Source organism: Bos indicus x Bos taurus, chromosome 13, assembly GCF_003369695.1.
Source record: "Bos indicus x Bos taurus breed Angus x Brahman F1 hybrid chromosome 13, Bos_hybrid_MaternalHap_v2.0, whole genome shotgun sequence".
Lineage (NCBI taxonomy): Eukaryota > Metazoa > Chordata > Mammalia > Artiodactyla > Bovidae > Bos > Bos indicus x Bos taurus.
In genome coordinates, this window is record NC_040088.1 from 76,348,108 (window position 1) to 76,374,314 (window position 26,207).

At 38.5% G+C, this 26,207-nt stretch overlaps 1 protein-coding gene across 6 annotated transcripts in view; it reads left to right on the forward strand.

Moving 5' to 3' along the window:
* TASP1 (taspase 1) overlaps window positions 1–26,207 on the forward strand; it is a 317,056-nt gene that overhangs the window by 14,058 nt on the left and 276,791 nt on the right. For 5 of the 6 annotated variants that reach the window (XM_027560288.1, XM_027560285.1, XM_027560289.1 and 2 more), the window contains 2 exons: window positions 1,709–1,776; window positions 3,650–3,718. In XM_027560288.1, coding sequence (XP_027416089.1) covers window positions 1,709–1,776; window positions 3,650–3,718 — 137 coding nt within the window. Of the gene's footprint in view, window positions 1–1,708; window positions 1,777–3,649; window positions 3,719–8,879; window positions 9,147–26,207 lie in introns of all 6 variants that reach the window. The other variant, XM_027560290.1, reaches the window with a different exon arrangement.

Below are 26,207 nucleotides of genomic sequence, written 5' to 3' on the forward strand. Positions count from 1 at the left end.
GCAGACTCCCTCCTGTGTCAGACACATACCTGATGGCAGTGACTCTTACAGCTGGTGCTGGGACCAGCTATAATAGGAGGAAGTCTGGGTTATGGCAGGAAATTGTGTGGATTAAGGATGACTTTCCCCTTCTAAATTCTTAGAAGGTCAAATAGAACGATTGATTATGCAGCATTATATACCTTCCACATTTAAGGGACAAAATTTCAATTCCAGTGTAGAGATTTTAAAACTTTTGCTTTTTTTTTTTTCATATTAAAGGAGACTTGCCCAAATTTTAGTCATTTGAATAGTAGATTCTTGCTTTTTCCCTAGGTCTGTATACTACCTATACTTTTCATGTTTGTGCTCATCGCTCACTTTTGTCTCTTTGTGACCCTGTGAACTGTAGCCCACCAGGCTCCTCTGTCCATGGAATTTTCCAGGCAAGAATGCTGGAGCGGGTTGCCATTTCCTCCTCCAGCGGATCTTCCCAACCCAGGGATTGAACCCGTGTCTCTTGTGTCTCTTGCATTGGCGGGCAGATTCTTTACCACTGAGCCGTCAGGGAAGTTCATTACTGCTGCTATCCACACACTAAAGTTATCTATTTGGCTGCAGTATCCCATGTGGGAAATACTGCTGCAAGGTTGGGGTCTGAGATCTAAGATGGCATTTATTAGGGAACCATGAAGAGAGTCCTCATAAACATTGGCACAGGTTCTGTGAAGTTTGAGTTCTTTTGAGAAATGGGACTAGAATTTGTGTGTTTTATGGACTCTTGTTGTTTGGACTTATTTTCTACTCCCTCGAGCCTGTTAACCATAGCTTCTTGGGCCCATTCTTTGTCTGCATTGAGGAAAGATGGGCTAAGTGTGTGTTGTAGTCTGCAGCCTCACAGGAGGAGGCCTGAAGATTAGAGATGTAGTTCTTTAACCTTCCCTGTGTTGTACTCCTCTGGGGCCCAGAAGGGGACTGGGAGTGGGGTCTGAGGGGGAGGTTCAGAGCAAGTTAAGGAACTTTGATGAAAGGCCTTTTCTTGGTTTCTTTCTAGTTTATTCTCAGATCCCTAACTAAGCAAGTATTAATCCTTTTAGGGAAATAAATTTCAGAGCCTTTCTCTTGAAGTTGCTGAGTGATTAGGATAGGCAGTGGTGAATATATCATCCCTGGTGTTTCAGACACTCTGAGCTACATTCCAGGGGTGAAAGAATGGAGAAGTTAGGGTAGGAGAGGTGATATTGGTGGTGGTTGTGGATAGGATGTAACACCTGTCCATTTCAAGTTTTAAATAAAACTACCTAGTTTTCTGAAGTTACTCTTAAGAATTCTGACAAGGACTTTCCAAAGTTCAACAGGGAGGAAATTAAAGGCACTCTGCCCTTGACACTGCTTAGGTTATCAACTCCCTCTAAAAACACTCTTAACTTTGGGGAGGTTTTCAAAAGGAGGAGAGGTCACCTTGGCGAAGCCTCTTTGGGAACATAAGCTATTTCTGGTGCCTCTGGTAGGAAAATAGCTTTTGAAAAAGGAGATAAGGCATGGTATTGAAAACGCTTATGGTGTAGAAAGATTTTTAAGATTATGTTATTAAGAGTCCATACACTTAGGATAGTAGTTTTTTTGTTACTCAGAAAGCATCAGTTTGCATGAACTATTTGTATAATGTTAGCAAGGTCTCTGATATCTTAATGATAGTTAACCATTGATTTTTTTTTTCCCACTACAGGTGCAGGTTATCATTCTGAATCCAAGGCCAAGGAATATAAGCATGTATGCAAAAGAGCTTGTCAAAAGGTATGGAGAGAATGCATTCTGTCTGATTGAAACATTTTAGTTTTGACCATAAAGCAGCTTTACCTTGAAATTCAGAATTTTAAGGTTTGATTTATAAGACAGACTTTGGCTTGGACCACAAAATAATTTTGCTCATATTTGTGGAGTCTTTTGTTTTGTGTTTTTTATTCTCCAAATCACGTTTAGATCTTTTCTTTCCTTTCCCAGATCAAAGTCTGTATTTTTGGCATTGTGGGCACATAATCATATACCTTTTAATCTTTGCAGCGGTGTTGAGCTCCATAGGAGGAGTAGGGAAAACAGCTCAAAGGCAGCCAATGTGGCTTTCTATGAAGGGAAGAAAAAAATAATAAAAAAATTAAAATGAGTGTTTTTCTTAGGGAGATTATCGTTTTCTTCTGTTTCTCATCACGTAGTTTGTATCATAGCAAATTCATTGTCATTCTGAAGTTGAACTTTGCCTTTGTACTCAGTTGTGCTTTTTTTTCAACTTTGGGTTTTGAGGTTTTGCTAAATTGTTGAATGCTAAATGTGGAGGCAGGAATGGACTCGGAAGAAATATTGTTTGTTTTTATTTTGATCCTGACTATATACTCTTGTAGGCAAACCTTCCATTACCTTTTATGCAAATCGAATGTTAATAGGACACTGCGTATCAAGTAAATAGGGGTCTTTCTCACTCTTTTCATTTATATTTATTACCATTTAAAGAGGATTATATTTAGTTAGAGATCCAAGGTTTTTCTTATGAATGAAATCTCATAAATGGATGAGAATATTTTGTTACAGTGATTGCATTGTCTTTTAAAAAATTATAATAAAGGTAAATATTCTTTAAGCTATTTTATATTTTTAATCTTATTTTTCAAAGTGTAAAATCTTTTTGTTATCTGAAAAGAAATGGATTACCTTTATAGGAATATAGTTCTGTATATAATACATTTAGAGTGTGTAACCAGACTCCTTAATGTATACAATAAATGAACTTCTCAAAAGTTTCCTGAGGAATACAGTTCTTAGTTTCTGATCTTTGTTGACTAAGTTGGAGCTTCAATAATTCATTTAAAAATCAGTTTTTCTTCTCTTTCTTTCCTGTCTTATTTATACCTAAGAAGCAAGGTGATTTTGTGACCTTGACTCTCTATAGATTATATTACAAAATAATATTATATGTTTAATCTCAATGTAAAATACCTTATAGAATCACAAATGCTGTTGTCAAAAGTATGCTTCCATCTAAGAATTCTGAAATGCCTTTGAGACTGAGTCACTATTTTTTATAGTTGGAGTAGAGAGAGTAGCAGGGACTTCCCTGGTGGCTCAGACAGTGAAGAATGTGTCTGCAGTGTGGGGGCCCTGGGTTCGATCCCTGGGTCAGGAAGTTCCCCTGGAGAAGGGAATGGCTACCCACTCCAGTATTCTTGCCTGGAGAATCCCATGGACAGAGGAGCCTGGTGGGCTACAGTCCATGGGGTTGCAAACGGTTGGCCACAACTGAGCACCTAACACACACAGGGAGAGTAGTAATGGTGGAATAAGAAGTTATTAGCTTAGTCTAATAAAATATGAATTCAGATTTCAAAATGGCATTCATATAATTTCTCAGGCTATGTGAACAGCCCTGTGATGAATGAAGCCCTTTCACTTACTAAATTCCTTGCAGTTTGTGTTTAGGTATATCATTAGTTTTCCTGAATAATTGCTTACTTTAAATCTAAGTAGTTTATTTCTTGGAGTATGGAATGGAACTGTACTGATCAATTTTTGTTAACTCTAAATGTCTCTTACACTTCTTTAAGCCTTTGAAAAGTTCCTGAGTGTGTTTGAGAAGCTGTGGTTTCACAACGAATAACCTTGCTCCTTGGTTTCATAGGCAATTGAAAAGCTACAGGCTGGTGCTCTTGCAACAGATGCAGTGACTGCAGCCCTGGTGGAGCTTGAGGTATTTCTTTTCTCTATTTGTTTCATTTAAAATAGTTGTGAGTTTGTGTCCGTTATTCTTAAATGACATGAAACTGTTGTTTAGTCAGCCATCAATGACACGAGCAGTGTTTCCCAGCAGTATTAACAAAGAAGAATGAAGAAGCAGTCTGTAATCTTGTTAGGTTGTCTTATTGGAGACTTCTCTGAGTCATATAAAGAAGTTGGTTAAATTTCAATTTTTCCCCTGGGTTTGCAAGATTCATGAATACAAGTTACTGGTGGCTTGATGCTTGAATTTCCTTAATATTTTCAGAAGAAAAATTCCTGAAGTTCACACCTTCTCAAAGTAATATATATTCTGTTGTTTAGAAAACAAAAAATTCCAACTGTCTAGAAGTATCCCAAGTTTAAGGAGAGGTTTCCTCACAAATGTATCAGTGGGCTATGTATACACTGAAGCTGTGCTCTGCTGGGTGTGTCTTGTCCAGTGTGATTGTTAGGTTGGTCTCTAGTTAATTGTGGGCATTGAGGAATTCAGTGAAGAGTTTCTCAAGTTTGCTGTAATCCTTGCTACTTCAGAATGAGGGTCTCTCAGTTCTCTTAATCTAGACCCTGAGGATAAGTTTGTCCAGGAGATATTGAGGGCTTCAGAAGCCTGACTTATTTTTCTCAAATTTTTAGAAGGTAGATTAGTGTTAAGTCAGTTTAGAGGGCAGTGAGTGAATAGTTTTTTGCTTGAGAAGATTGCTAGGGGAATCAAATGAGACTTAAAGATAAAACAAAGAGTTTGAGGAAGGAGGTGATAGAGAAGACTGTCCCCAGTTGACTGGATTAGGCTCCTACTAGCAGGGCACCTACTCTGTCATGCCAGGCCTTGCTTTTTACCGGTGAAGATTGCCCAGAGTTTACCAAAAGTGCTAGCCTTGTTTCCCTGATTCATTGCTTTGGATCATGCTCTGTGGATTGTACACTCTCTTGCTAACACTTTGAGCTTGGTCCTAGGGTATGTGGTCACGGAAGGGGAATACAGATGGTGGGCATGTAGTTTGGTGCCTGAGGCATCTGACTGGGGGCATGTGGTCCCTTTCTGTTGAGACTGGTTGATCCTACACTAGCTCTCTACCACTTGGTAGCCACAAAGCGCTGGGCACCTCCCAGCCTGTCCTTGGCTCAGTTTACACATTTATGATATGAGGATGATAATTTCTGCTTTACAGAGTTGTGAAGGTTTACGGACTTAATGTATGATAATCACTTAGAACAGTATGAGGCATGTGGTAATCTACTCATAACTGTTATCAATAATGACTATTGTGAGGTGCTTTGGAAATGATATATGTGAAGTGAATATTTGTGGAAAGTTAATTGTATGTTGTGGATAAAAGGGGAAAAGTGGTGCCAGGAAGAAAGTTGATGTGGTTACCACCAAATCTTACCTTTACTCAAAGCATATACACAAAGGAAGCTTCATCTAACTTAATTCAATTATTAATTGCAAATGACTTCTTTGTGTAGAAGACAGTGTCCTGAAGTTACAGGTACATGGAGCCAGTGTGGGCCTGGGGAGAGATTAATGCATAGCTGGGTGTATACCTTAAGGGCAACTATGAATACAAAATTGAGTAAAATTAAGTTTTCCTTTTTCTTTTCATCTTAGAATAACTTTAATTTTCTCAAGTCCTACTTATGCTGAATATTTTGTTACATTTTTTCCCCCATGATGAATCAATCCTACTTTCAAAGAGTTTACTAATGTATACTTAAAAATGATTTAAAATACATTTTGGAATGAGTTACATGTGAATGAGCTTTACAGTTTTGAACGATGACCTGTGGTTTTTAAGAGTGTGGATATGAAGATTTTTTAAAAAACAAATGTGTTCTATTATTTTGACTGGACTGTGGCCTGAATGAGTTTAGTGTATTTTCCTCCCTTTAATTATTAAGTGTGTGGAAGAATTTCAATGAATTATCTTTAAAAATTCATTTTTATGTGGAATCTTTGATTGAAATATATGTTAGTAGTTTAAAGGTTAAGGGTCCACTAACTGGAGGAATTTTCCTGAACCTTAAGAATTATGTTGGAAGTCATGCATATACGGCCTCCTGCCGTTGCTGTCACCTTGGATAATTGTGATTCGTCATCTTTGAACAGGGTGGTCTTCAAATAAAGAGTTTAACTGAAGACATATTCTAATAGTTTGAATCAATGAAAGGATATATAAAAATTGGATTCTTATGTTTTCTGTACTTAGAAAAATAAGAGTAACAATATTAAGTCCTTTCAGTCAACTGAAAAGTTCCAGAATCTCACTTATACTGTTATGTTTAATTTGAGAGTAACCACTTATCCTTAGTTCTGGTCAATCTATTTAGCAGAGCTGAGTTTTGTCCTAATTATCAAATAAATATGGGCAACCATCATACCTTTGTCTTTTGACTTTGGGATATACTTTTTGACTTCAAGAAAACCATACTTTTTAAACTTGCTTGTTACATTATCACTTAGGTAGGTGGCTACACTGGGTTTGAGTTCCTTGAGGACTTTGCTAACTGTGGATTGAAATGGTTTAATGGGTTTAATGGTCCTTATTGGCCAGAAGGGATGTCTGGCCTTGTATTTTGAAAAATATGAAAATTTTCACTTACCTAAATAGTGAAAAGTACATTGACCTCAACTTGATGCCAGAAGAGAAAGAGACAATGTGAAATAAAATTTATAATAAAAAAAGTTGGGTTTTGGTGGCCTCTATAATTTATACAGTCCACCTCAACGAATCATTTTTGAGCTTTTCTTAGAATCTTATTCCCTTGGGTGGTTTCATTTTTCTCACCCATCAAGACAGACAACTGCAAAGCGCCAGAGGGCTGGGAGGGTGAGTGTGGAAGTTCCTGCCTATGAAGCTGACTAGCTTCTCCCGGGTTTTGGGAGGGAAGGTGGCCACTCGTATGAGAGGTGTTCGGTAGTGTGAGGGTGAAAATGAGATGTGGATGCCAGTGTGCATTTTGCTTGTCTTCACAATGTGGTGAAGAAAATGAAAAGGTCAGTTTTATAGATCATATTTTAATAATTTATTATTAAAGTGATTTGGTCCCATTGTTTCATTATTGTTTTTTAAAGATTCTTTTTGTAACTGATGGGAAAGTGACTCCTATCCATTGGGTAGTACACTTCTGATTTCCCTCCCAGCAGAGAAGATAAATTTGTGCAGCAACTTGATCTTCATGTCTGGGCTGTGCATTTGGAAGATAGTTGCTTTCATGCCTGCTTTTGAAATAGTTTTGGTTTGGATAACGACAGTGGATTTTAAATTTTAGACCATAGTTGGTACATAATTTGTACATTTCACATGTACAGCTTCTGATATGAATTTTTTTCTGTGAGAAAACTGGATTTAGATCTGGGTAAGTCATAATACCTCTGCTTAAGTAAAGAGTGTTTCATAGATTCTGATAGAAAATGAGCTCATAAAATGCTTACTGAAGCACTCTTTGCACATCAAAAAATTTATTTTGAAAGTATTAAGATGAGGATTAAAAAGTTCTGATAAGGAATAATAGGTGAAATATGACTGGCAAACTGATGCGAGGTTACTTGTAGTCTTGTGAGGAAACTAATGGATGGTTGGCTGGGTGTATCCTTTGAGAGATTTTGGTTAATATGTTTTGAAAGCTGATTATATTGGTAAGCAGAATACTATGCATTAACAATAGTGATAAGTATAGCCTTTGAATTTCATATGGTGAAAGGTAAATTGTACAGGCCTCCTTGTTAAAAATGTTTTGCTGAACTTAGATTATTCTAAGTGGACCTTGCCATCTTTTGTTGAGTTGATTCATTCTTTATATCTTCCTATGGTCAGAGGAGATGGTACTTCATGGTGGAAGCTTGTTGATTGTCCAGATGCTTTAGCATTTAAAGAGCAGATTATATTGTGCACAGCTGTCTGCTAAAAATGGACCATTGTCTTTGGATCTCTATATAATCCAATGTGGTGCTTGCTTGTAAACCTTGGTAAATCCTTTATAGAAGTAACTTCTTATCCAGACGGCTGAAAGTTTGGGGTGCGAGGGAAAAAAAGGAGATATTTGCGTTATTGTACATTTATATGAGTATATATAATGCTTTTATGCATTTATCTGACCTCTACATCCTGAGCTGTAGAGCCAGCTCTGCATGCATGTCTAAAAAGCAAGGATCTCCAGAATGTCCTCCCTGTGGTTGGTGGACCACAGCCCAGGGCTCTGCGCAGCTATAGGATTAGGCCATACATCCTTCCTTTGGCTTTATTCTTCTAGCTGGAATTGTGGGTGTGCTTCGAAGGGAGAGAGAGCCCCGAAGGCCTGTGAGTCCTTGGGCTGCTTCGTGGTCAGGAAGACGGTGTGGCTTGCTGCTGGCTCATGGGCATATCTTGGATGAGAGGGAATACTGGGAAGGTCTGATTTAACTGCCTTTCTCTCGCCAAGCCTGTAACAAATTTGCTTTTAGGGTTTCTTTATGATTAGAAGCTTAACCACACCTGCTCCCTATCCCACTTTGGTGTTTAGTCTTTGTTGCAAAAACGTAGGGGCAGCTGCATTACTGTCATTAATGTTTATTTGTGAGTTCAACAATTATTTAAAATAAGTGAGCATCTCTGTTCTGCACATTTTTTGTTTTTAAGAAACGATCTTTTCATAAGCAGAAGGGAGCTGAGGATTTCAGTAGCTCCTTGCTTCCCGCTCCCCCTCACGCCCCTATGGGGCTGAACACGCCGGAGAGATAGCTCCGTGCATCTAGCTCACAGATACAACAAATGCCCTCAACTGTGTGACTGAGGAGTCCAATTTTAGACCCACAACTCCCTAAAGTCTCATTTTTCTCTTCCATTGACCATATATTTTATTGTCTGTAATGGGGAGTGGGGGAGATCCTGTTTTTATGTATGTGAAGCAAGGAGTTTTACCTTTTCTGCTTTGTAGTACTTCAAATGTTTTCATTGTATGAAATTTGGATTTTGACTTCAGATGCTGTTTGTACCTTTATTTTTTTCAACTTGGTTATCATTGATTATTTCAGTCAAAGACTCTACTTTGCTGTCTGTTTAGCAGTATTTCCAGGGGTGCTTCAGTATTTCTGTGTATTCCATCTGCTTATAGAGTCTTTATGTTTCTCTGCATTTTTTGTTTTATTTTTTGAGGTGTACACACACAGTTACACTTCATGGAGTTGCATCCAGCCAAGTGTCCATGTTCTTCTTGTGAAGAGGCAGAGAAAATCACCTCTCCCAAGAATTTCCACCTTCTGACCAAGGCAAATGTGTCCTGAAGAGCTGTACACAGATGGGAGGCAGCTTGTTTGCTTGTTCTGCTGCTAGAGCATTGAGTTAATTAGAAGACAGGCTGTGGGTGGCCAAGTGCAGACAAAGAAGCACCAGACACAGCCCAGTTAGCCTGGGACAGTAAAAGTAAGTTACATTCTTTCTAAAACACTGTTTTTGAGTATTGATGCTGATTCTTGCCTTTAGTAATAAGGGGCAACTTGTAACTTACTGTTTGTGTTCACACATTAGGTGCATCTGTTCTTTTTCTAAGACCCTAGACATTAAGTGTGCTCTTTAGCACAAAGTATCTGCTTAATTAACGAAAAGCAGTGATTTTTTTTTTTTTATTCTTTTAATTTTTTCAGAATAAAAAGAAAACTGAATCAATGATTACATTCCAGGTTAATTTTTATACAGCATCAAAACTGTGTATTAGTTTTTGGCTGAGTCAAAGCTTTTAAGTACAGTGCTTGTTGTGTTATAGAGCTTTTTACTGATGGGAACATGGAAACAGTTTCACCTTTTTCTCGCCATTTCTTGATGAGCTGTGTGCACCTTATCACATGAATTCATCTTGGCTGAATGTGGTAGAAAATACAGTCCAAGACCGGACTTAGTAGTGTCTAAGGAGCTAGTGGACTTCCCTGGTGGCTCAGACGGTAAAGCGTCTGTCTGCAATGTGGGAGACCCGGGTTCGAGCCCTGGGTTGGGAAGATCCCCTGGAGAAGGAAATGGCAACCCACTCCAGTGCTATTGCCTGGAAAATCCCATGGACAGAGGAGCCTGGTAGGCTACAGTCTATGGGGTCGCAAAGAATCAGACACGACTGAGCGACTTCACTGTCAAGGAGCTTGTAGCTTTATATATAAGTCCTTGTTTTCCTCTGGGAGTTATCACTGTCTAAGAATATACTACATTTTAGAATTCAGTTTTGAACTACTAAAAGCTACATTTGGTAATATGATGGAATTGGTGATAATTTGTGTTCTGGTTATGGGCAGCAATTTAGACTTTTGGGTTGAGTATAAAATATCTTCCTTTAAATTACTAGAGATATTAGATTCATTGGCCCTTGCATTTATAGTACTGCAATTATTGAATCATTTTGTATGTGTGTGTGATGTGCGTGTGTGGTATGTGTGTGTGTTTGGATCTGTATCATTTGGGGACATCAATTTTATTATTTAACACCTATTGTTTTTTGCTTTTGGTAATGAAGGGCTAGGCTTAAGAAGGTTTTTCTGTGTTCAGCAAAGTCACAGGCTGATAATCATGAAGGTCAGTCTGAAAGACTGCCTTTGATTTTAAGTTTTTAATCTCTCTCTCAAAGATGGGACTTTATTCAGAATCTGGAAAGGCATGAGAAAGAAATTTGTTATATAATTTTTAGGAGTCTCATCAAGATCATATCCTAAACCCTGCTACAAAGCAGAACAAAGCATTACTTCTGTTTTTTCCTCCCATTCATTCTCGGTGTATACCTGCCATCTAATTTTTATGTGTATAGCAGACTTTAACTGTTAGAATAATGAAGGATTGCACCTCACGGTAGTGGAGCAAATAGCTTAAAATTGAGTCCTAGGCATCCCAGTTGAGAGCAGTGCTTTGGCCCTTCCGCCTGCCAGGGATTTTTTACTGGCAGTCGTTCCCGCTCAGGGCCCAGCATCCTGCATGGTAATCACGTTTCCTGACAGTTTATGACACGCATATAGCACTGGGTATCAGCACTGCTGCACTTACTAGGCTTCTCAGAAAATTCCAAGTGGGGAACTTATTTTGTTTTCCTCTTTTGGAAGTGTGTGCAGATGTTAGCATTTTCTAGTGGGCTGGACATCTTTTAAATTAAAAGCATAGTTATTAGTTCATACTTACAAGTTAGTGGCACTTCCTCGCCCCTCCAGTCTGCCATGTCCTCACTTCACATTTGACAGAAGGATGGTTTACATTATTATAATTTTGTGGTCTGTTAGGTTCTTTTTGAGCGATATTTTCACGTTATCATCAACATGGTTAAAAGGTATTGTTGTTTAAGTTATAGGGAAGTATAAGGAGATGCCAAAGTTGGCTTTACCAGAGAAACAGCTCCATTTGTCTTTTCTATTGTAGCTCATGTGGAAAGGACAATTTCAGGTACCGGGTGTGCTAACCTCTTCCTGGATATCGTAAAGACTCCAACTAAAACAAAGTTTAAAACTATTTCAGATGTGCAGGTCTGTTGAAGCCAATATTTTATTTCAGAGATTTGTGTTATGTTTGACAAGTAACTCTTTGTACCAGAATTCGGTGGCTTGCAATTAAAACACCCATGAAAATAAACTGCTGTGATGTCATTTTTCTGCTTAATTATGCTATCCTTTTATTTGCAAATTAGGCAGATTAATAATGGAAAGAAGGTGAATACAGATGGGCAGTGCTTTTTAATTAAGATACTTTTAATAATAAATTAGAGAAAAAATCTGGTTCTATTTTTGACAGAATATTGTGTGCCAGGTCAACAAATGCTCAAATGAACAAAAGATGTATTTGATGCATTTATTCTGACTTTCCTAGAAGAGCTTCGATGCTCAAGAAGATCATTTAAAAGTCTTAGTTCCTGATACATAGGCTGTTGTGAGTGAGTGTTTTAAAAAAATATAAAGTATGTGTTTCTTTGTGTGTAATTGAACAGTTAAAAAAATGAACTGTCAGAGATACTCAAACTGGATATTCAGCATAGTATATTTGACTCAACTGTTCACAGAGTGTGATGCAAACAAATGTTCTCTTAACTTACATCCAGGATGGCTAAAATATTACTTTAACACATGTGAGAAGTGGAGCACTGTAACTCTTTGGCTAGATACAGTTCCGGGCTGTCTCAGTTGAGTAATTTCCTCAGGCATTCCAACTTTGATCAACCACAGCACGGACTTTTAGCATGTCTGTAAAGCAGCCAGTGCATCTGTAAATATGTCCTGAGGTAGAGAGAAAAGAGGGAATGCCAAAAAGGAAAGAATACTTTCTGTTGTAAAGGACCAGTTACAGAATGAAAATGGAAAGTTTTTTTGTTTCCCTAGGAACTCTTTTTAGATAATTGAGCCTCTGATGTCTAAGTATGCCCTGTGGTTCTGTATTAATGAATGAAAGATACTTCGTTTGGGCCTAGTAAAAATGTTTTCCCGACTAACTCTGCTGAAACGTAATGGTTAGAGTTCATTAATTCTTAAACTTTCCAGTCTTTATTAATGTATTTAGTATTAATTGGCCAAAAACTTAAATATAAACAATAGCACGTATCTCAGTAAATCATGTCTTAATTGTTTATGGCTGGTATTTGGATGAAAATATTCTTATATGACCCTGTTTTAGAGAGTAACTCTCAGAACAGGCACACCATTACTGGAATAATCTCTTTGTTTTCAACACATGAAGCAAAATAGATTTTTCTGGGTTTTATTTTCAGTGACCTGAAAATGAATTTGCAAATGTGTCTGTTGATTTCTTTTTTTTTTTTTTTTTTGTCTGTTGATTTCTATGGGGCTTCCCTGGTGGCTCAGATGGTAAAGAATCTGCCTGCAATGCAGGATACCTGGGTTCGATTCCTGTGTTGGGAAGATCCCGTGGAAAAGGGAATGGCAACTTGCTCCAGTATTCTTACTTGGGGGATTCCGTGAACCGAGGAGCCTGGTGGGCTACAGTTCATGGAGTCACATAGAGTCGAACATGACTGAATGACTGATACTTTCAGTTGGAGTTTTTTTGGTTTGTTTTGGTCCAAATTGCTAATTCCAAAGAGAATACCATGTTTTCTTTCATCATGTTGGCAATGACAATTCACCATTGTGTAAAGTTGTAGATGAAGTTGTCTATACTAATGGTGATCAAGATAGTCTTGAGAAAAATATTATGATATCTCATCATTCTTGTGGATTCTGAGTAGAAAGCTTATGTCTCATTTTGGAGATGCAAAAAAGCATTACAGATTCTAATTATCACAATCAGAAGATATGTGGCATTTCTGACTTCTAACCTAGCTCTTAGTAAAGTGCTTTGATGCAGGGTAGTTAGTCTGCAGCACAGATTAAATAGCCTACTTCTGTATTTCATGGATTCAATGGACATGAGTTTGAGCACAAACTAGGAGGTGGTGAAGGACAGGGAAGCCTGGCGTGCTGCAGTCCATGGGGTCGCAAAGAGTTGGATGCGACTGAGCGACAGAACAACTACTGTGTTTATCATTTGTAAGTAGCAAGAAGTACACATATTCAGTATTTTCAATATCCAATGAAGTCATGATTTGTTGCTGGGACTGGCATTTGTGTCAAAGAGCTGCTTTGCCTGAAATCTCTATTGTGGGGAAAACTGAAGACTTTGAATTTGCATCTGGAGAAGTATGAAGCTTTATTAACCTTTACAAAGTTAGGGTCCAGAAGAGACGGTTTACAGATGTATGTTGATTGGCCCATAGACTAGTTCTTAAAAACTGGAATTTGTTGGAAACATTTAAAATCAGGAGACTCATAAAAATCTGGATTTCTGATTTCTTTTGAAAGAAAAATGAGATCTGGTCACATGTATTCTTTCAGGGTTGCAGTCTGCCAAAGCAGAGTGACAGCTGCCCCTTTTTCAGGATAGGAAGCTGTGTAACTAGACTATATTTCAGCTCAAGGTACAGCTGAAAATAAGGCCTGGACAGATACGCCAACTTTTGTCTTGTTGGAAGGCCTGAGGGAATGAACTGATGATTTAATTGGCCTAAGTTTTTTGCTCCAGGTTGCAAATTGTTACCACAGGGATTTCTACCAACAATAAGAGTGGTAGGAGTTTTGATTTGAGTTTTTAAAATTGGAATTGGACTAAGGTATTAACTTATTACTTTGAAATGAACTTCAAGCTAAAGACTTTTCAAAAAATTTCCCATAGAAGCAGTTTGAACCAGAACCAAAGTATTAATACATCACTCCAAAGAGTTTGAGCGAGAGCTGACCTGGCTGAATCCTTCATTTATTTCTAGTCCCTGAAGTAAAATATTATTTTCAGTGTTTGTAGTGAAGAACGTACCAGAAGTGACCATAAGTGCAAGCATATTGCACCCATTTCTGAACCTAAAGGATAGTTAGCTTCCAATCTTGATTCCACTACTTCTGGATGGAAAGAACACTAAGATAAATCACTGGTTTGTGCATAATATTTGTGGTTGCATCTGTGGTGAGTACCCAGAAGCCTTTGTACATCCTTTTTATCAGGGACTCTGTCACATTTTATTAATCTTTTCCTGATTCATTTCATTTCTCTCCAGGTGAGGTTGAATCCCGCTTCCCAGAGTGGCTACCTCTTGTAGCTTCTCATGATTCAGTTTTACTTTCTTTCTCTCCACGTTCTCTGTTCTGTTGCTCATAGATACCTTTACAAACCTCTTCAACGTGGGGTTCGAGGAGAAAGTGAAGATAAACGGTTCATCCAGGTTAGAGTTTCTCAAGGTGAGGGCCATGCTCTGACTGGATCGGATTCACTTGAGGGAGCTTGTTAAAAAAAACAGAACAGTTTCTCCTTTCACCTTACATGACCTAAATTAGAATCTTTGGGGACAGGACTCTGGAAATGTTCATTTCTCTGAGTTAAACAAAAAAATTAATCTTGGAATAATTGAAGGTTCACATGCAGCTGTAAGAAACAACATGGAGAGAGCCCTTGGAGACCCACCCACAGTGATGACTGCTTCTAGAAAAGCTGCTCTTAATCTTTTATTTTAAGACATTGCAGTGTAGTATACATATAGAAAAGCATACATATTTATGGTACAGAAGCAGCTCCTTGAATTTTCAGAGGGAACCAGCACCCAGATCAAGAAACATTTGCAGCCCTTCAGAAAGCCCCTTCTGCCCTTTCCAGTCAGTTCAGTCGCTCAGTCGTGTCCGACTCTTTGAGACCCCATGCATCGCAGCACGCCAGGCTTCCCTGTCCATCACCAACTCCCGGAGTCTACCCAAACCCATGTCCATCGAGTCGGTGATGCCATCCAGCCATCTCATCCTCTGTCGTCCGCTTCTCCACCTGCCCCCAATCCCTCCTAGCATCAGGGTCTTTTCAAATGAGTCAGCTCTTCGCATGAGGCGGCCAAAGTACTGGAGTTTCAGCTTCAGCATCAGTCTTTCCAGTGAACACTCAGGACTGATCTCCTTTAGGTTGGACTGGTTGGATCTCCTTGCAGTCCAAGGGACTCTCAAGAGTCTTCTCCAACAACACAGTTCAAAAGCATCTATTCTTCGGTGCTCAGCTTTCTTCACAGTCCAACTCACATCCATACATGACCACTGGAAAAACCATAGCCTTGACTAGATGGACCTTTGTTGGCAAAGTAATGTCTCTGCTTTTTACTATGCTATCTAGGTTGGTCATAACTTTCCTTCCAAGGAGTAAGCGTCTCTTAATTTCATGGCTGCAGTCACCATCTGCAGTGATTTTGGAGCTCCCCCAAAATAAAGTCTGCCATTCTTTCCACTGTTTCCTCATCTATTTGCCATGAAGTGATGGGACCAGATGCCATGATCTTTGTTTTCTGAATGTTGAGCTTTAAGCCAACTTTTTCACTCTCCTCTTTCACTGTCATCAAGAGGCTCTTTAGTTCTTCACTTTCTGCCATAAAGGTGGTGTCATCTGCATATCTGAGGTTATTGATATTTCTTCTGGCAATCTTGATTCCAGCTTGTACTTCTTCCAGCCGCGTGTTTCTCATGATGTACTCTGCATAGAAGTTAAATAAACAGGGTGACAATATACAGCCTTGACGGACTCCTTTCCCTATTTGGAACCAGTCTGTTCCATGTCCAGTTCTAACTGTTGCTTCTTGACCTGCATACAGATTTCTCAGGAGGCAGGTCAGGTGGTCTGGTATTCCCATCTCTTGAAGAGTTTTCCACAGTTTATTGTGATCCACACACTCAAAGGCTTTGGTATAGTCAATAAAGCAGAAATAGATGTTTTTCTGGAACTCTCTTGCTTTTTCGATGATCCAGCGGATGTTGGCAATTTGATCTCTGGTTCCTCTGCCTTTTCTAAAACCATCTTGAACATCTGGAAGTTCATGATTCATGTACAGTTTAAGCCTGGCTTGAAGAATTTTGAGCATTACTTTACTAGCGTGTGAGATGAGTGCAATTGTGTGGTAGTTGGAGCATTCTTTGGCATTGCCTTTCTTTTGGACTGGAATGAAAACTGATCTTTTTCTGTCCTGTGGCCACTGCTGAGTTTTCCAAATTTGCCTGGATATTGAGTGCAGCACTTTCACAGCATCATCTTTCAGGATTTGAAATAGCTCAACTGGAATTCCTGGGAGAAGGAAATGGCAACCCACTCCAGTATTCTTGCCTGGAGAATCCCGGGGACAGAGGAGCCTGGTGGGCTGCTCTCTATGGGGTTGCACATAGTTGGACATGACTTTGCAGCAACTGGAATTCCATCACCTCCAGTAGCTTTGTTCATAGTGATGCTTCCTAAGGTGCACTTGACTTCACATTCCAGGATGTCTGGCTCTAAGTGAGTGATCACACCATCATGATTATCTGGGTTGTGAAGATCTTTTTTGTACAGTTCTTCTGTGTATTCTTGCCACCTCTTCTTCTTCTGCTTCTGTTAGGTCCATACCATTTCTGTCCTTTATTGAGCCCATCTTTGCATGATTTCCTTTGGTATCTCTGATTTTCTTGAAGATTTCTCTAGTCTTTGCCTTTGTATTGTTTTCCTCTATTTCTTTGCATTGGTCACTGAGGGAGGCTTTCTTATCTCTCCTTGCTATTCTTTGGAACTCTGCATTCAGATGTTTATATCTTTCTTTTTCTCCTATGTGCTTCATTTCTCTTCTTTTCACAGATATTTGTAAGGCCTCCTCAGACAGCCCTTTTGCTTTTTTGCATTTCTTTTTCTTCGGGATGATCTTGATCCCTGTGTCCTATTACAGGGTCATGAACCTCCGTCCATAGTTCATCAGGCACTCTGTCTATCAGATCTAATCCCTTCAATCTATTTCTCATTTCCACTTTATAATCTTAAGGGATTTGGTTTAGGTCATATCAGAATGGTCTGGTGGATTTCCCTACTTTCTTCAGTTTAAATCTGAATTTGGCAATAAGGAGTTCGTGATCTGAGCCACAGTCAGCTCCAGGTCTTGTTTTTGCTGACTGTATAGAGCTTCTCCATCTTTGGCTGCAAAGAATATAATCAGTGTGATTTTGGTATTGACCATCTGGTGATGTCCATGTGTAGGGTCTTCTCTTGTGTTGTTGGAAGAGGGTGTTTGCTATGACCAGTGCATTCTCTTGAAAAACCTCTATTAGCTTTCGCCCTGCTTCATTCTGTACTCCAAGGCTAAATTTGCCTGTTACTCCAGGTGTTTCTTGACTTCCTGCTTTTGCATTCCAATCTCCTATAATGAAAAGGACATCTTGTTTGGGTGTTAGTTCTAGAAGGTCTTGTGGGTCTTCATAGAACCATTCAGCTTTGGCTTCCTCAGCATTACCAGTTGGGGCATATACTTGGATTACCATGATATTGAATGGTTCGCCGTGGAAACAAACAGAGATCATTCTGTCATTTTTGAGATTGCATCCAAGTACTGCATTTCAGACTCTTTTGTTGACCATGATGGCTACTCCATTTCTTTCAAGGGATTCTTGCCCACAGTAGTAAATAAAATGGTCATCTGCATTAAATTCACCCATTCCAGTCCATTTTAGTTTGCTGATTCCTAAAATGTCAATATTCACTCTTGTCAACTCCTGTTTGACCACTTCTACTTTGCCTTGGTTCATGGACCTAACATTCCAGGTTCCTATGCAATATTGCTCTATATAGCATTGGACCTTGCTTCCATCACCAGTCATATCTGCAATGGAGGGTGTTTTTGCTTTGGCTCCATCTCTTCATTCTTTCTGGAGTTATTTCTCCACTGATCTCCAGTAGCATATTGGGCACCTAGTGACCTGGGGAGTTTATCTTTCAGTGTCCTCTCTTTTTGCCTTTTCATGTTGTTCATGGGGTTCTCAAGGCAAGAATACTGAAGTGGTTTGCCATTCCCTCTCCAGTGGACCACATTTTGTCAGAACTCTCCACCATGACCCGTCCATCTTGGGTGGCCCTACATGGCATGGCTCACAGTTTCATTGAGTTAAAGAAGGCTGTGGTCCATGTGATTAGATTGGTTAGTTTTTTGTGATTGTGGTTTTCTGTCTGCTGTCTCATGGAGAACTCTGGGGTAAAACCTTTTCTGAAATGGAATCATGCAGTATGTATCCTTTTGTGTCCGCTTTTTTTGTTTAATTGAGGTGAAATTCATAGAACACAAAATTAGTCATTTTAAAGTAAATAATGCAGTGGCATTAAAACATTCATAATATTGTGCTACCACCACGTCTGTCTTGTTTTGAAATAGTTTTCTCTCCCCAAAGGGAATCTTGTACCGGTTAAACAGTTACTCTGTATTCCCTCCTCCCCATCCTCTGGCAACCACCAATCTTCATTAACTCTCTGGATTTACCTGTTCTGGATATTTCATGTAAATGGAATCATACAATATGGGACTTTTTGGATCTTCTTTCACTTAGCGTGTTTTCAAGATTCTTCCACATTATGGCCTGGATCATATCAGTGTGTCATTCATCTTTGTGCAGTATTATTCAGCACTATTCATGTGTATACCACGATTTGTTTATCCATTCATCCACCGATGGACATTTGATTGGTTTCCGCTCTTTTGCTGTAAAAGGTGTTGGCTATGAATAGTGAACAGTGTTACTGTGAGCATTCCCATACAAGTGCGTATTTGTCAAGTTATCGAGTCATACGGCAATTCTGTATTTAGCTTTTTGTGAAATCACCAAACTGTTTCCATGACAGCGGAACCATTTTACACTGCCCACAGCAATGTACCGTAGTTTTTGTTTTTGTGATTATAACGAACCTCATGGGTACAAAGTGGTACCTCATTGTGATTATGATTTTTTTCTCTATGAATAATGATGTTGACTATCTTTTTCTGTGCTTGCCGACCATTTGTATATCTTCGTATACATGTCTATTGAAGTCTATTTAAGTCCTTTGCACATTTTATAATTTGGTTTTTTTTGGTTAATATTGTTGACAATTATAGGAGTTTTTCATATATTATTTATGCTGTACTGCTATTGCCTATTTGTCAGTCTGAAATTACATCAAAATGAACACTTGAAAAATAAATTGTAATTACTCCACCAACTATTTCCTATCTCCTGTCCTGTTTGTTTTTCATTATGTTTACTGCTCATATGCCATCTAATTTATTTAGTTTCTTGTAGTCTGTCTCAGCTAGAATGAGCTTCCATCTGGGCAAGGAAATTTTTCTGTTACGCTCACTGCCATATCACCGTGGGTTAGGTCAAGCATTAATAAACCATGACCTGAAAGCCAAATCTGGACTGTTGCCTGTTTTTGAATGGTCTGAAAACTGAGAATGTTTTTTTTTTTTTAAATGGTTGAAATGAAGTCAGAAGAAGAATAATATTTCCTGACACCAGAAAATTATATGAAATTCAAATTTCAGTGTTTATAATGAAGTTTTACTGGAACACAGCCAAGTTCATTCGTTTGTGTATTTTCTCTGGCTGCTTTTCATGCTCTAGAGGCAGAGTTGAGTAGTCGTAGAGTTGTCTGTGTGGCCTGCAAAGCCTGAACTATATAACAGAGCTGACTCTTTACAGCAAGATTTGCCTGGCACATAAAGGAACAATAAATATTTGTTGGATGAATGAATGAATCTTAGCCTGTACTACCACAGAGGAATCCAAATTGGAAATCTTTCAACAAATCAGTCTTGAAAATTTGAGCTTAATTGGCTGCTTAATAAAAATATCCCCAAATGATTTTTTTGTAATACATTTTTCATTGGCTTCCATTCATTCTGTAAATAATGAGAATTGATGATGAAATACCAAGGAATTTGTAATTTTTAGGATAGTGTCAGGTAGGGTAGGCTTATTGTACAAATTTTACAAGTGTTAGTTTGAAAACCACTATAACAACACAGTATACATCCTGTTTTTACTATTCTGTTTTTAAAAGTTTCAAGAAATAGTTTGTTTAAGAAGCTGTTTCATCTTTTTTCTGTTTCTCGTCAGCGTTAGACTAATAATGCTGCTACCTGCTTACTAATGAAGGTTGTCATAAAAATGATTTTGATGTCTTAGCATAACTTAATTTTGAATAAGACAGTGTATTATCACATAGTTTCATTCTGCTGTTGAATTTGCCCTTGGATTACAGGGTATGAATACTAACATATTAGTAATTTCCTGTAAATGTCTAAGTTCTCCTTAAAGGAAGATTGGAAATTGGACAAACATAAATCATTTTATATAAAAATTATTTTATAATGTTCCAGTCTAGTTTTTGTACAGCATTTGAAAACTAAATTGTTTGCATCTGTGAGAACTGTTAATAGAGGTCTTATAATAGATCCCCAGAGGTTGAGTGTACCCCATAGTCCTGCAAACAGTTCTTATTTTATGCTTTCAGCAAAGGACATTAAATGGGTAATACAGGTTGTGGTTTATAGTGAAAGAGTAATGCTTTGCAGATCTTTGCCTTGGCTTGGTGTTTCCAAATTTCATTACTCAGACAGGGTTTCCATGTCATGGTGGGGTGTAGCTCCTGACTTGCCTCTTGGCCTTCTCGTCCTCTCTCTGCTGGGTTAAGCAGTCAAAGGGATCTTGCTTTTTATAGCTTTGTCTCCTTTGAAAGTTAGAAGTAAGTTTGAAAAATATTTTGCTTTTAAATGTTATCTTTTAGGAGGTGAAATTCTATTTCCTAAAGTTATTTCACTTCTCTTGTTTAAACTGTGAAAAGGATGGATTCTTAACACTCTATGACATTTTTTTCTGGCATTTCTCTATAGAGTAACCTGCAAAAATGAGTATCAGCTTCCTTAGGGATTATAGTTCACAGTGATGAGTTATTCTATTTATTTATGTTTGTAATTAACTCCTATTCATTCTGCAAATATTTATTGAGTACCTACTGTGTGCCAAGTATTACTTTTGACATTGGGATAAAATACCTAAAAAGACAAACTATTGTATTTATGGGGCTTCCATTCTATGGGGAGAATTAGACAATTATGTATAATGTCAACAAGTAAAAAGTACCATAAAGAAAAATCAGAGAAAAAATTGTTAGGTCAGGTCAGGGAAATGCTAAATCAGATTTGCAGGGACTTACCTGCCCAGATTTGCATGGGCTTCCCTGGTGGCTCAGACAGTAAAGCATCTGCCTGCAATGTGGGAGACCTGGGTTCAATCCCTGGGTCGGAAAGATTCCCTAGAGAAGGAAATAGCAACCCACTCCAGTACACTCGCCTGGAAAATTCCATGGACTGAGGAGCCTGATAGGCTACGGTCCATGGGGTTGCAAAGAGTTGGACACGACTGAGCGACTTCACTTGCCCAGAAGATGTCATGTAAACAAAATAGGGGAGAAAGCCATGTAGAGAGTTTGGGGAATGGAGTCTTGGGTTTGAAGGGAAAGTACCCCACCCCATTTTATTCTTCTTTCTGGTACTTATCACGTGGGGTATCAGCTATTTATACATGCGTACAAATGGTACACACATATGTTTCTGTACACACACGTATGCAGTCTTTATTTGTTGATTCTTCCCTTGCTATCAGTTCAGTTCAGTTCAGTTGCTCAGTCGTGTCCGACTCTTTGCGACGCCATGAATCACAGCACGCCAGGCCTCCCTGTCCATCCCCAATTCCCGGAGTTTACCCAAACTCATGTCCATGGAGTCGGTGATGCCATCCAGCCATCTCATCCTCTGTCATCCCCTTCTCCTCCTGCCCCCAGTCCCTCCCAGCATCAGGGTTTTTTCCTCACTAAGCTCAGCATTTCAAAATGGAAAAGCCTGCAGGTGTGAGTGCTCCTCCTGTGCTCCGGGAGGTGCAAGGAGGTCTTGCGGTTGTGTGGTGCACAGGGAGAGAAGAGGGGCAGAGCCTGGGTCATGCAGGCCCTGGTAAGTCTTGGAAAGTGAGACTTCAGATTTTATTCTCAAGTGTGACAGGACATTGTAGGTTTTTCAATAGGGGAATAACAGGATTTTAAAAAAGGTTCTCTAGTTACTCACTGGATATGATTGCTAGTTGTATAAAGTGATTCAGCTCAGAAAATCAACAACAAATGACCATGTAGAAAGCCTATGTACATTATAAGGGGAAGGTTAGTATATGTGGTGATCAGTTTATACTGAATGATAGGTACACGTTTTTGTCAATTTCATTGTAATTTGCATACAACAAAACTCACCAATTTTTTAAGTGTACAGTTTGATGAGTTTTGACAAAAGTAGCTACCAATGTAACTACCAATGCAGTCTTGACATAAAACATCTTCATTGCCTGCAAAGTTTTCTCATAACGTCTATCTGCAGTGGATTCCCCTCCTCTCAGTGGCCCCTGACAATTACTGTCTCTCCTTTTAATCCCAGTTTGGCCTTTGCTAGGATTTGGTATACATAGAATCATACATTAGGTGGCCTTTGTGAGTGGCTTCTTTCGCTTAGTATAATGCTTTTGCGATTCCTCCATATTGTTGGCTGTATTAGAAATTTGTTCCTTTTGTTGCTGAACAGAATTTCATTGTATTGGTATATCACAATTTGTTTATCCCTTTCCCAGTTGATGAGCATTTGTATTGTCCTGTGTTTGGCTGTTCTGATTAAAGCTGATATGAACATTTTCATTTAAGTCTTTATGTGGACATATGCTTTCATTTTTCTTGGATAAATAGTTACGAGTAGAATTGCTGGATCTGTGGTAAATGTATGCTTAACTTTAAAGAAACTGCCAAACTCTTTGCTATTTTTATTCTCACTAGCAGTGTATGAGGGTTACAGTTGCTCTACATTCTTGCCAAAACTCACTATTGTTGGCCTTTTAAATTTAACCATTTTAGTGGTATTTTGTGGTTTTAGTTTGCATTCCTTAATGACTAATGCTCTTATGCATCTTTTAATGTATTATTTGCAATCTGTACATGAAACTGTTTGCCCATTAAAAATTTTGGATTGTTTTACTGTGTTGTATGATTTTTTTATGTACTGGATACAAGTCTGTTACCTTTATGTTTTATAAAATTTTTCTCCCAGACTGTGGCTTGATATTTTTAAAATAAATCTTTAATTTTAGAACAGTTTTAGATTTACAGAAAACCTGAGAAAATAGTTCAGAGAATTTCAGTATACCCAATACCTGATTAGCATCTACATTAGTATGATACATTTTTAACAATTAATGAACCTATATTGACGCGTTATGTTTAACTAAAGTCCATACTTTATTCAGATTTCCTTTATACCTAATGTGAAAATCTTTCTTTGCATCAGAGTTTTTACCTTTGATTATTATATTTTTCATCTCTAGATGTTTATTTTTTTATGGCTTCCTTTTTTCCCTTTCTTCTTGTTTTCCTATATCTGCTTGAACATACAGTTTAACATTGTTAGTTAACATTAGAATTGTTTGCTAATTCTATCAACTGTCATCTCTAGGTCTGTTTTTATTGTTTTGATAACTTCTTCTGGTTATGAGCCATAGTTTTATGCTTATTTGCATGCTGGTCATCTTTGTTTTTTTTTAAACACGGTGAGTTTTACATCTTTGGAAGTTGGATATTGTAGTATTTCTTCAAATATTGTAGGACTTTGTTCTGGGACACTGGTGTTAGTTTAGATTGTTTTGATCCTTCTGTGGCATTGTTAAAACCTTGCTAGTGCAAGTCTAGAGTTGCCTCCTTTCTAGGGCTCATTTGGCCCAACTCTTGCCGTTACCTTCTGAGACTTTTCCTGGTGTCCTCACTCGGGCTGGTGGGAGCTGACTTACTCTCCCCTCTGTGAGTGCCGGGAACTGTGTGGCTTCCTCTTTTCTGAGGTTCTTGCGTTGGCCTTGGCAGCCCTCTCGGGCTCTGTAGGCTAGTGCGCCTGGACGGTCAGGGCCCTCTGGGCGTCTGGCGTTCTCTCTGGGTCTCTCTCCTTTTTGCATCTGGTACTGCATAGTCAGACTTTACTGGCCTCCATGAACCTCTAACTTTGTCTCCTCAACTTTGGAAGAATTTTGGTTCTTTTTTGGGTTCCTCTTCTTTCTTCTGTGGCCTGAAGAGTATCTCTAGGGATTAATTGGAGGCACCTGATTTGTGTCTTTTTCTCAGGATTATAATCCTGTGCCAGCTATTGAATGGAGTCTGTGTATTTCATATGTTTTGTCTGATTTTCCTAGTTAGGAGGACACATATGATCCCTATTATGGCTTCAGGGTCAGAAGCAGAGGTTTAGTAGACACACTTTTGACATTATAAATGTATTTTGAAGTAGGAGAAATATTTTTGAAAAAAATTGCTTATATTGTTTTTTCTTATGTATTTTTAAGATATCAAATTTAAGCCATCAGGCAAGAGTCATTTTTAGAATAATTTGGTTTTGTTAACTTTGGGATTTCTAACTTTGTATCCTTGCTCAGTCTCTCAGTCATGTCCAACTCTTTATAATCCCATGGACTGTAGCCCACCAGGCTCCTCTGTCCATGAAATTTTCCAGGCAAGAATTCTGCAGTGGGTTCCCATTTCCTCCTCCAGCAGATCTTCCCAACCCTGGGGTTGAATCCTCTCCTCCTGTGTCTCCTGCATTATATTTGTATTTATATTTTTATACTATATTCAGTATTATATTCAAATTAAGTTTGTAGTGTGCACGCGCATCTGTGCTGTTATGTCCTACTCTTTGTGACTCCCTAGGAGCTGTAGTCCCCCAGGCTCCTTTGTCCATGGAATTCTCTGGGCAAGAATACTGGAGTTGGGGGATCTTCCCAACCCAGGGATCGAAGCCACGTCTCCTGCATTGGTAGGCGGATTCTTTACCACTGAGCCACCTGGAAAACCCTAATTTTATAGAGCTTATTCATTTTAAAGATTGTTGAGATTGTGTATGTACTGTTATATGTTATATGTATATTGGGGAATTACTGAAGCACCCATAAATTTAAATTTAAAGTTTTCTCACATTTCAATTCCTTTCTCACATATTTGAAAGATATATGTAATTGGCAAGGAGGTTATGTAGAGTTAAAAAAAAAACCTTGAAATACGGTGGTAATCCTGGAGAAGGAATGCAACCATGGGGTCACAAACAGTCAGACATGACTGAGCAACTAACACACACACACACACACACACACTGTGGTAATTTACTTGTGTTACTTGTACAGTTTCTCTGTTCAGTGTCATAGAGGTTTCTGACTTAGGTTTTTATATTTTTTAATATATGGGTTCAGGTTTTTGAGCACAAGCCACCTGTTCTCCTTGCTTGACCCTGCATTAAACCCTTTCTCTGCTCAAAAAAAAAAAAAAAAGAAAAGAGAAAAAGAAATAATCTAGGGTAAAAACTCAGTCTTTATCTGTTCTAAACCATAGTCTGTCCTAAATTGGATTTCTTTCCCAGGATTAAGTTGTGAAATGATTTAGGTACACTATTTACTTGGAAGGCCTTATTCAGACTCGTTACACCTAATTACCCACTTTCTTCCCTTCATCTTAGAAAGTGCTTTTTCTTAGTAATGGTTTTATTTGTCTCCCAAGTTTGGAAGTTATGGTCCTTTCCTTCTCTTTCTTCTTCCTTTCCCCTGTTGGAATCATTTCAGACCTATGTTGTCAAAAGGCCTTCCGTTTGGTCTCTCTCATTTCAGTTTCCTCCTCTTCCTTTTAAAATAATATGTGAATATCAGTTAATGTTTCCTTGATCAATATACTTGACCTTTGTTTCTACAGAAAGCTTGAAGAGCCTCTCGTCATTTTCCCAGTCAAGTCCAGATTCTGATGAGTGACATGGAGCGGTCTGTCTCTTTGGCTCCAGCCAACTGTATTCCCTAAATGTGTCTTCTGTGACTCTGACACTTTATGGCTGCCTACATGTTGCTTCCAGTATATCCACCAAGTGGAATTTTCTGACCAGTCTTTGCTTTTGTGTTATACCTTCTTCAGGAAGACTGCTGTTAACTTCTTCATCTCATACTGGCCCGTTTCCTTTTGAGTTCTCAAAATACTTACTGTCTGTATCACTCATTTTCTATTTAATTTTACAATCCCTTTGTGGTTTTTTCCCCTGTGATCTTATTTGTAAAATCCTATGGACAATTAGGTTTTCTCTTTGCATTA